Raw genomic sequence first — 12102 nt, 5'->3', positions numbered from 1 at the left:
CATGGGTTGTATTTTGTTGTATTTTACATGAAATTGCACACATTTTCATATATAAAACTTTACGTAACGGCTAATATAAAACAGTGCAAAAATTATGACAAAATGACGAAAGAATTTCTGAAATTTTTGGCAGAGTTACCGCGCGGGCGTAAGGAAAAGTTTTTTCAAAAATTCACCATAAATCGAAATTGTGCTAGAGACTTCCAATTTGTTGCAAAATGAAGGTAAATGATCGAATATTACTAGAATGTAAGAGTTTTAGCTTACAATTGCGTTTTTCGACCATTTCAGTCGAGTCAAAGTTGACCGAAGGTTGAAATTTTTGTAGTCGACGTGCGAGTGCGTCCACTTGGCACCCAACAGACAATTTTAGTCGACGTATGATACGTTTAAGGGTTAAAATAATCGGGTGTAAGCATTTTTAGAGTTTTTTTTGTGTTTGAACTATCAAAATAGGCAATTCTAAGTGTTTTTAGAGGGGGTTTTAAGTATTCACAGATTTTAGCTATTTGCCGGGGGGGGGGGTTGTGTTATGCATCCCCCTTGAATATGGGGAGTTTACTGTATTGTGGTGGAAGCACAGGCTTAGAAAAGGTCAAACATATTTTTGTACCAATAAGATACACTGGACTGTGAAACAGATATTGAGGAGAAATATGAAAATTGAAAAATAAATGGGAAAAATTTACAGTGTTTGCCTAAAGGCCTGCACTACTTTTGGCAGCAGAGAAATTGTCATTTCGAAAGGAAATGGAAATTTTGAAGATGTGTAAGTATGAACTGCCAAGATTTAAGCCTAAAGTATATTGGGAGGATAATATTACAGGTGATAAAGTTGCCAAGATGAGGTGTCACAGGGCTGGAAGTTAGACTGAGATCACAGATTTAGATGGTTTTTACAGGTGGTAGGGGTTTTGGGGTCTTTAGTCAGAAAAGTACAAAGAAAATACAGGAGTAGGATGAAGACCAGTAGGAATGCCCAGACAGGCATTGAGAAAGGGTAAAGATGAGAGACCGACCAGTTGGGAATTCAGTGGCAAAGTGCTGAAGACGGTAGATAGAACTTGTTTCACATCCTAACTCTGTAAATGAAAAATCTCTTACAAAAATGTTAGTGATAATTATGATGACTATAATAAAAAGGTTTGTGTGACAGGCCCCTCTAATACCCCTATCTAGTTCAGTTGATGGAAACAAGCAAATGTTGAGGATAACTGAAGGAAGCAGTAAACTTTTAAATTGAAAAGTAATAAGTTGGTGTATGAAATTGATGCTATCAAGCCTAACACTGGGGCACTTTCTACCGTTCAGTGTTTAAGGTAGGGAAAAGAATGGTAGAACAGCAAAAGAACATCCAGAAAATGAAGATGAAGTAGGAATAAAGGTGGAACTGGGAGGAACTCACAGTTGTATCAAGTTGTGATAGAGAGCTTGGGCAGCAAGGTTGCAGAAGAAGGGGGGAATGGAGGTAGAGTAAATGGGCTAAAAAGTGGATGCTGTTAGGGACTGAAAGGACACTGCAAGTACACTTTAGTAATGCCTTACAGTGCACCACATGAGGTGCAGTGACAGCACTATGCTCTCTGGGGGAAAAGGTGATAAGGAAAGAGGGGTAATTTGAAACTGTTTTGCATTAGTGGTTTATCAGAGTAATGGATATGGTTTAATATTTTCATTTATTCATAGAAGGAGTAATGGAAACTTATCAAAATATTTTGTAGTACAGTATTTAACTTGGAGCACCAGTACATACATAAGTTTCTGATTTATGCCAGCTGTAAAAAAATGTACAAATCCATTAAAAATATTTTGAATGTATGTCATACACAACTTATCAAGGGAAGGCATAATCAGTAGCAATATTTCATCTTGAGAAATAAGTTTATAATACACTCAAAGTAAATTGGTGCTAAATGTGAGGTGGACATTGTACAGATTTGATGGGTGGCCTAAACTCAAAAAGATTAATTTTTCACATTATTTTTTATATACGGTAATAATTTCTTTGTTTTGCAGGAATGTCTGTATAATACAACTCAACAGTTGCAAAAGAGTCTTGCTCAGTGGTGTTCTCGTCCTCAGATTGTTCGTTCTAAAAAAGTGAACTTAGATCTCAATACCTTCTCCTGGGCTACATTAAAGCAGCGGTATATCGACCTTTTAGCGTAAGGTTAATTTTTTTTTTGTCTCTTAAAATACTGTCATGCTTTTTTCACATAAATATACAGTAGGTATAAAAATTTTGTAGTTTTTGTTTTTATAAAGGACTGATCAGTATTTTTTGTGGGGAAAGGGCAATTTATATTTTTAATCCAGTTTGTTTCTACGTGGAGAGTGTGTTGGGTGTAATTTAATTCCTCAGGGATTCTCTGGCTGGGAAATTTGGCCAGTTGCATTGGCCTTTGTTGGTTTTAAACGATAAATTACTCAGCTAGCTTGTTGCTTGATTTATTTTGCAGATGGTCACTGGAAACTTCATAATTATTTTTTTGATAGTGTAGTCGCTTGTTTCATCCTCAAGGAGTTACCCTCCATGTCTACCAGAGCTCCATGGGTGACCAAACTATTGTCAAAGAATTCTCTTATAGTTGGTCTTGCAGCCGGGTATTGTGTCGTAGTGATAAACACTGTAGCACTTGATGGAGTATATATATAATGGACTAAAGATAGTGGGCACTTTAACAGGAAGGCTGTATACCCATGTTCTTCTATCATTGAAACCTGCTTAGAAGAGGAAGAAGTGATTAATGGGCATGTGCAGTCTGCCATAGTGTTAACAACAGATCTGTTGCAGGGACTAAGAACCATTACTCTTTTTTTTTTTTTGGTCAATGCAGTGAAGTTTATTATTACCAGCACTCCGAAAAAATTCGAAATTTTTCTCTGATTTCATTAGTGAGGATCACAGAAACATCAAAAATAGCAAGATAAGTTCTTAATATTAAGTTCCAGTTAAAGTTTTAGCTTTTAACTTTTGGAATTAATAATTAATTTGTGTCAAAGCTGAAACCCAGTGTTTATTGCCATCAGTGGTCGGTGCTTACTGCACTCTGCTAGTTTCCTAAAGTGCAAATTTTTTTGAAGAATTTGTCATTCTAATTAAATGTTTGAACTAAAAGAAATGTTCCACAACTTATCATTAATATAGAAAATCTTTTCAGATTATACGATGTCTACAATAATCTAGGCAGTAAATGAGAATAATTTTGACTAGATTAATAGTGGATTTGTCGTAGCCTTTAACCTAGGATTACATATACTTACTTATAACCTAGGATTACTTATCCTTTAGTGGCCTAGCTTAGACCAAGGACCCTAGGATCAGATAATAACAATATCTGGGCAAAATAAATTGGTAGCCTAGCTATAAGGCTACATATTAGTAAAATTTTTTCCTGTTATATAAGCCTGTACACTTAAGCATGATCTCAATATCCAGGACTAAGCAGTATTTTACATCAAGTTAGTGAACTTTTTATGAAACTTCCTACTATTGGACTAAATTGTTAACCTAGACCATTTAACCTAGGACTAGATGAAATAGTAATTGGTGCTGGATGAGATGGTGGCGTAGCTTTAGGGCTACATACTAAGGTTATTCTGTTTTATGTAACCCATACCCGTAAGTGTGAATTAACTAATCGGGATTAGGCAGTAGCCTAGATTAGAGTTAGTGATAGCCTGGCTACAAGGTTACACATTAGTGAGTTGCTGTTTTATACAGTAGGCCAAGTAGCATAGGATTGGATATAAACAACAACCTGGGTTAGAAAAAATAGCAGCCAAATTATAAGGTTATATATAGTAAGTTTGTTTTTATATAGCCTATACACTTAAGAGTGATCTATAATAATCTGGATTAGGCATTACCCTATACTAGGCTAAGAAAGAACAAATAAGCCTAGGATTACAGGCAGTCCCCGTTATCGGCAATCCGGTTTTATGGCGCTTGTCTAGTGACGACGATAACCAGATTTTCAACACTGATCTCTGGTTATCGGCACCAATCTCCGGTTATCGGCGCCGATCTCTGGTTATCGGTGCCGATCTCCGGTTATCGGCGCCGATCTCTGGTTATTGGCACTGATCCTCAGTTATCGGCGGCACTGATCCCCGGTTATCGGCGCTGATAACCGGATACCTGTGCTGATAACTGAGGATCGGCGCTATTATCGCCGATTTTTGGTTGTTGGCAGTTTTCAGTTGTTGGCAATTTTTGGTTATCGTCACGCTGGCAGGAACGGAACCCTGTCAACAACCAGGGACTGCCTGTATATATAAACTGTATCGTAGGCTCAATAGAATAACCTAGTTTGTACGACTCAGTAGCCTATCTGTAAGGCTACATACTAGTAAGGCCTTATGTAGCCCATATCCTTAAAGGTGATATAAACCTAGAACAGTCAGTAGCCTAACCAGATTAAGTAGGAGCCTCTTTTTAAGGGAATATCCTACTACAGTATTAGCCTAAAACAGTGGTGGCCGAATATTAGATAAAAGAGTAGTCTTGGCACATAAAACAGAAAACTAGATTATAAGAGGGTTATTTTCTGTATAGTTTATATCCTTAAGTTTTAAATAAACCTAGATTAGGCAGTGGCCTAGAATAGGTTAAGCGAGAACCCTCTAAGCTGTCCCAGACAGTAGGAGGGAAAGTCGTCTGTGCATCCTCCTTTCTGAGCCGAGACCTCCATGTATGGATTTTTTCAAATATTATCTACTGTGAATATTACTCACCCAGCATTGCTAGGTACCTAGTGCAAAAATTAGGGACATCTGTCATGCAATACCAGTGCGTATGGAAGATATGGTTCGATTATATCCATACTGAGAGCCCAGTTGAGATTTCTGTGGAAACACTTAAATTTTCTTATGTACCTTTTTGAAGATTGACTCTGGTATAGAAGTAGTCACTTCCCTTCTGCAGTCTTTTCCTCTACAAAGACCTGGTCCCGAAAGGCTTCCAATTACTTGGTCCCTGAACAAAGGTGCTTAGACTCCTATCAACCCCTCAGTTCAGCAGACCCAATACAACCACAACTCACATGCTACAAAAGGCGATGTTCTTGATTGCATTAGCATTAGGATCTCATATTACTGTAGTGAACTGGGACGATACATCACGCAGACATGACCATTGATCAGTGTTGTCCCCTGGCCCATCATTCCTGGCCAAGAATGAGGATCCTTTAAGAAGGAAATCTATTCTGATAAGAAAACTCAGTTTAGCAGACAAGACATTATGTCTGGTTCAAGCATTTAAAGTTTACCTAGAAGTCATGGCAAACATCCCAGAGGGTTCAATTCTCCTACACCCTAGCACAAACTACCCATCTCCCTACAAGGGCTGGAAATGATTGTAGTGTGTCATTAAAAAGGCAAATCCACACTCCTTCCATAGGTCACATGATATTGGCCTTCTTCAGAAATGTCTCTTTCAAAGAAGTCTCCGAATATACTGGTTGGTTATCAGAGACAATATTTTTATAAAAACATTGCCATGAGCTCGAACAAATTCAGCTACACTGTGTATCAGTAGGTGGCATGGTTAGTTATACCCCTAGGTCCTACAGCAGAAAACCAGGGGTCTTATTGATGGTGAGTATGCTAACTATCGCTGGGAGAAGGGCGACAGTACTGCAACCAAACCCAACATGCTTAGGTAAGCCACTGTAGAACTACATCCAAAAACATAAGTTCGTGTATAGTTTCTTGTTATTTGGTACCAAAATCTGGAGAGTATTTGGAATAAAGAATGGGGATTGAAATTTGGGGCTTGACCTTGGACCAGAAATGTTTTTCCTTTGGGGGTGTTGGGATTAAAAATTGAGAGCTTAAGCCTTTATCTTCACCTGTCAATTTCTTTGTAAAGCTCCTTGAGGACTAAACAAGTGACTACGCTATCAAAACACAGGTTTTGACGCAGGAAAAACCTATTTTGAGTAGTCGCTGTTGAGTCCTCAAAACCCTCCCACTTCCCTGATGAAAAGGCATGGGATTTTGGCAAGGGATCATCCTGCATTGACTAACAGAAAGTAACGCTTCTTGGTCCTCGTGACGGGTCTTGTTGACACTATGGCAGACTGCGCATATGCATTAATCACTTCCTCTTCGTAGCAGGTTTGAACAATGGAAAAACCTGGGTATACAGCTTTGCTGTGAAGATTTGGGAAAGTGCCCCCTTATCTTTGAGTCCATTATATATTCCATCAAGTGTTAAAGTGTTTATCACTATGACCCAGTACCCGGCCATGAGACCAGCTATAAGAGAAATTTTTGACATTAGTTTGGTCAACCATGGAGCTCTGGTAGACCATGTAGAGTAACTCCTTTAGGACTCGACAGTGACTACCAAAAGTAGGTTTTTCCTACATCACAACCTGTTTTATTTGTCTGATGCCATTTGAAAATTGATAATTACTGCTGTTATTTGGTTGTTTATACAGTACTTCTTGGTTTTTATACCAATGTTGTGCTAAGTGGTGGTTGTTAAGAAGTTGTGGTGAACTAGTACATAATTCTCCTTCAGCCTGCCAAAAAATTTGCTTATAGGCCTACTAATTTGTCAAAAGTTAACATAACTATTGAGAAACATTGAATGAAAGCATCAGCAAATGCTACATGTAAGTTATATATTGTATGTGAGGCCTTATATATTTTTGTGATAAAATCAGTGCAACATATTTTAGGTCGTTTGTCCTTCCTTTACTAGATTACTGTCCTCCAGTGTGGATGTCTGCCTCCGACAGGGATTTATCTCTTTCAGACAAAGGGGTTCTTGGTGGTAGATTTTTGGTTCCTAACATGAGCAGTTATGACTTGTACCATCAATGGATGGTCTCTTGTTTGTCAATTTTTCATAAGTTGTGCTTCAACAGAGATTTTTACTATTCACCATTGATCCCTGATCCTCTGTTCGATGTGGGACCACCTTGACGTGGGAGGGCTCTTGAACCCGAGGAATTTGTTCCCCGGGTTTGAGTCCAAGAGTCTCGTAGATGATGATATTTATTTAGACTAATTTTGTGGAATTCACTTTTTGTAAAATATTGTACCATAAGCTAAATAGTGGGAACTGTGGTAGGACCATCAACAAATATTTGGACCTGAGAGATATCGGATTGATACCCCAAAAGCGGAACTATTCTTTAGGGCTGGACCACGGATTCCAGTGGGGTCTGGTTCTTGGGATAGGACTCTCGGCATTCTATCCGGTTTGCCCATAACATGATTAGGGTGGGGATGATTGTATTCTTGTAATACTCTCGGTCCTAGCAAGCAGGTTTGGCTTACACTTGGGCCACTCTAATCATGTTGTGCCATCCCCTGTGGGGTAGGGTAGGGGGCAGACATTTGGAAGTTGGTTCTTACTTGTGCCATTGGTGGAAGAATAAACCACATAAAAGGCTGATGATATCTTTTTAAGGTTTTCAGGTTTATTTTTTTTTTCCTACTAATCTTTATGTCTAGTTGTTATAAGGATTTAAGTACACCTGGGCCCTATGATGGTGCCATTCTGGCACAGATGACGACCTCTGGACTCACCTTGGAGATTGAAAGTTCTCCAAATGCTGATAACTTCTCCAAAAATAAATTGACAAATAGCAGTACAGGTAGTAACAAATCTCAATGGTGACAGCTTAAAGCAAGGACATGGGCTTATTGCATATGAGTCTCTCTCCTCTCTGCCAGCCTCTGTCTCTCTCTCAGACTCTACAACACAGATGCACCGCACTCTGAATGAGTGCCTGCCTGCAGTCAAGTTGTGCTCAGGTGATCTGAAACTGCATGAGTCTCTCTCTCCTGTCTGCCTGCCTTTATCTCTTCAACCCCTAGCCGGAAATCTTTTCATTCCTTTCAATGTACATCAGTTCTCTCTTCTGTCTTACTTTCCACCATCTCCTAGCAATTGTTTCATTGTGCAACTGTGAAATTTTCCTCCAGTTTCACATGTAAAACTTTTTTTGGGGTCTGTTTGTGAGTTAAATTTACAGCAGTAATTATGAAGACCTATTGCCATCTAAAAATTTTGTCTAAAATTGTCGTAGCTTGGGGCAGTCCTCATCATTAATGTTTTTTCTACCATTTTTTGCATGGGTTAAACTTGAAGTAACTTCCTTTTTTCGCCTTCGGTAGGTTACTTATATAAAATGACATTTTTATAATAAAAATGATCAGAGCCCTCCCTCTTTATCAAATAGTACTCCTCTCCCATAACTAAAGCTTAAGTGGGGCTTGATCTTACAAATCATTTCATCGTTTTTTATGTCCAAGGTCAGCATATATACTTGGGTTGTGGATTTGGCATGAATAAAAACGGTGTTCTTCCCAAAATGAGAAATATCACCGCTCCTTATTCCTCCTACTTTTTTCTGAAGAAGCCTGCAAAATTTATAGTAGTTACAATTTTCCTTCTTGGCTGATTTCTCTCTGGTTTATCCTGAACCCTCTTAGATGGCACATAAATATCCATGTCTTTGGGAACTTTATTAAGGCTCCTCATACTGTAGCTTGACCTATATGTATGGGACTTATCATACTAGCCTTTAGAGCCTCATCATGGCTACTAAAGGTAACCCAAAGCTTCCTATTTAGTTTCAGTATCAATAAAGCTCATCCTGATTTCTACAACAGCTGCAAATGATTTTAGAGCTGTCGAGATCATTTCATAATGACAACCGACGTAAGTCTTTGATATGGAGCATTCTCAAATTTTTCACACAACCTGGCTGTGTTGAGGATTTACTTTTGGATGAAGATTTCTTAGATGAGTCCGAGTCCTTGCTTGAAGTCGTCATCAATGAAGCATGGCTAGAGGGTCCAGGGGAGGGAAAGTCAGGAGGGGGATCAAGATATTTGTTATTGCTGCTTTTTGTCAATTTATTTTTGGAGAAGTCATCAACATTTGGAGAAATTTCAATCTCCAAGGTGGGTGCAGAGGTCGTCATCTGTGCCAGAACAGCACCATCAGAAGGTCCAAGGGTACTCAAATCCTTATAAATGCTAGACATAAAGATTTGAGAGGGGTAAAAAAAAAAATAATAATAAACCTGAAAACCTTAAAAAGATATCATCATCCTTTCATGGGGTTTATTCCTCCACCAATGGCACAAGTGAGAATTGACTCCCAAATGGCTGCATCCCTACCCTACCCCACAGGGGATGGCACAACATGATTATTATAGTGGCTCAAGTGTAGGCCAAACCTGCTTGCTAGGACCAAAGGTATTACAAGAATACTATCATCCCCACTCTAATCATGTTAAGGGCAAACTGGATAGAATGCCGAGAGTCCTATCCCCAGAACCAGACCCCCCTGGAATCAGTGGTTCAGTCCTAAAGAATACAGTAGTTCCGCCTGATATCTCTCAGGTCCGAACATTATTAGGCAGTTGATGGTCTTACCACAGTTCCCACTATTTAGCTTTTGATATAAACCCGGTCCCAGTTATGATATCTTTTCCTATTTATCAGTACCAGTAAATTCTAGCGAAAGCAGAAAATTCCACAACAATTAATTCAAAGAAAAATATAATGGTATATGGGACTCTTGGACTCAAACCCAGGAACAGATTCCTGGGGTTCAAGAGCCCCCTCACCACGTCAAGGTGGTTCCAAATTGAGGGGGCCTTATCTGATAAGTATGTAAAATTTGCAATAAAACTAGATGTTTTTATACAGATAAAAATAGATAAATAGATGGAGCTCAATGAAGAACTTGAAATATCAGAAGACCCGTCCCTTGATTGACTCTTGGTCTTCATCTTACCAGGGCAATTGTAGGTTTGAGACAATGCACTTTAGGTTACAGATATGTCATACATATCTAACACACAAGTTCCTATTGCAAAGTGACAGTCCACCAATGTGTGATCTTTGTGACACCCCCCTGACTGTGGAGCACATACAGGTAGTTCCTGGTTTATGACGGGTTACTTTCTTATACCCGTCGTAAGCCGAAAATCGTTGTAAACTGAAAAATCGTAAAAAATCCTAAGAAAACCTTACTTTTAATGCTCTGGATGTATTGAAAACGATGTAAACTGCATTTTTATAGTTTTTCATAAAAAAAATCCAGCCATATTTCTTCCATCGGATCGGAGTACAACGCGTCGTAACCTCGGAACATTGTAAGCCGGACCCATCATAACCTGGGGATTGCCTGTATTGATGCACTGTCCCAAGTTTGGTGAGGAGAAAAGTCAGTGCCATATCTCAGGTGCTATAGGGTAAATTTTAAATGATGACATTGTCAATGATTTAATGGAATACAGTAAATATATTGGGATGTTTTATGATATTTAGTAGTAAGAGAGTTATTTCATTCTTTTTAAATAGTAATTTATTTTTTTTAATGTTCATTTTTAATAGTAATTCCTCTATTTGTATTGTGTTACTGAATAACCTAACAGTTCTAGTGCCTGGTCATTAGACCGAACATTCACAAATCAATCAATCAGTCAGTTGTTACTCATAAACCCTGACAGTTGTCATTCCTCTTGTCATCTTAGGAGATAATTGGTAGATACTCTCATTGATCATTAAAGGTATAGTGAAATTATGGACAATTTTTCATGGATTACACATAGATTATGGCGAGTGTAGTATGTCTTTTATAAATTTGGTAATTAGTTTTTCCATTTCTTAATGTATGTTTTTGGGCATTGGTTTGTTTGCTACACTACATAACATAGCAGTGAGTCAATCATAAAATAATTGTAGCTGGGAATTAGTAATTTTGTGTGCTTAATGGAGCCCTAAATTTATGCAACAAATGTTATATATATGATATTGTACCCCATGATTGGTAATGAAGGAACATAAAAAATCTTGTAGAACTAATAATGATGATGATGATAATTACATTTGATATAAAATCTAAATCTGTTATTACTGTACTTATTGTTTTAACCAAACCACACAACCTTGAGATGTCTTCCATTTATTTCCAGAATTAGTGAAGACGATGAAGGTCAGCAGTAATTATTCAAGGAAATCTTTTGAAGTTTGCCGTTTTGATGAACATTGGTGTTGTGATTGATTGATGTGGTTAGTCTTCAAGAAGATTGATGTATTCAAGGTATAATGTTTGGTTACTACCTCTACAGTTTCAACCTTTTTTAAGGAAAAAGCAAAAACATACATCATGTTGTTGTAATTTATTCTCTTGTCCATATCTCTATAGTAATTATTGTGAATAGAGTTCGGTGATTTTTCATACGTGTGTTGGCAGTGTATTCTGAGAGTTACCTTTGTATTCAATTGAAGGTGATAATGCTAAACCTTCTTTTATGTATTTGAAACATAATATATGAAGTTCTTCTTGGAATGTAAGACCTACGGGTTTTACCGTTTTCCACAGAGAAATGGTAGTGATACTTAGGTAAGAGTTGATATGATTCTTTTATACCAGAATGTAAGCATTTGATTTTATAAAGTTCAGGAAATTTAATGAAAAAAGGGAGTTAATGTTTATTATTTTTTTATTAGGATTCACCCGGTATTGTTGCAAGTCATACAGTGCTAAGCAAAGTATGACTGCAACAGTGTTTGTTTGAAATTGTTACTCAAGGGCATTAGGCCAGATAAATGAGGACTTTAAGAGGAGTGCCGACCGCAGTAAACACCTTTATGGTATGAATTAAGATTTTTAGCTTAAGGTTGAAGGGATTTGCTTCAAAGTTTTACATATTGTTCAAGCCAGTGCTTAATATAAATAAGCAAGGAAACCACAAAATTCAACCTCTAGGTTCATGTGGTTTATGAGCAAAAAAATTTATTGGACATTTATAAATTTATGAATGAAAGGTACTGCCCAAACAGTTTTCCTCAATTTTTAGCTTCATTAAATTTCAAGAAAATGCAAAAGCATGGGCAGTTAGTTAATCTAAGAATGATAACGTAAGTAACAAAAACACATGATCCATAACTGATGTATGAAGACTTGGTCTATGGACCAGGTAATAACTAAAGTTAACTTTCAACTGTGTAGAATCATCACTGCGACATACATCACATTTATCTTGTATGTATGTATGTGTGTGTCTGTGTGTATGAAATTAGACAGTCATTCATTCACATTATAATAGCTAAGCCTCAGTA

The 12102-nt window shown here is 37.6% G+C and overlaps 1 protein-coding gene across 2 annotated transcripts in view; it reads left to right on the top strand.

The window, feature by feature from the left end:
• The window catches only part of LOC136852019 (uncharacterized), a 148873-nt gene extending 137570 nt beyond the window's left edge, over nucleotides 1-11303 (top strand). For both annotated transcript variants that reach the window (XM_067126487.1, XM_067126486.1), the window contains exons 13-14: nucleotides 2017-2165; nucleotides 10953-11303. In XM_067126487.1, the coding sequence (XP_066982588.1) occupies nucleotides 2017-2165; nucleotides 10953-10983 (180 nt within the window). In that variant the 3' untranslated portion in view covers nucleotides 10984-11303. The remainder of the gene's footprint in view (nucleotides 1-2016; nucleotides 2166-10952) is intronic.
• Nucleotides 11304-12102: the final 799 nt, after the last annotated feature.

Source organism: Macrobrachium rosenbergii, chromosome 24, assembly GCF_040412425.1.
Source record: "Macrobrachium rosenbergii isolate ZJJX-2024 chromosome 24, ASM4041242v1, whole genome shotgun sequence".
Lineage (NCBI taxonomy): Eukaryota > Metazoa > Arthropoda > Malacostraca > Decapoda > Palaemonidae > Macrobrachium > Macrobrachium rosenbergii.
The sequence above is the reverse complement of the archived record's forward strand: the minus strand, read 5'-3'. Positions and strand labels throughout refer to the sequence as shown.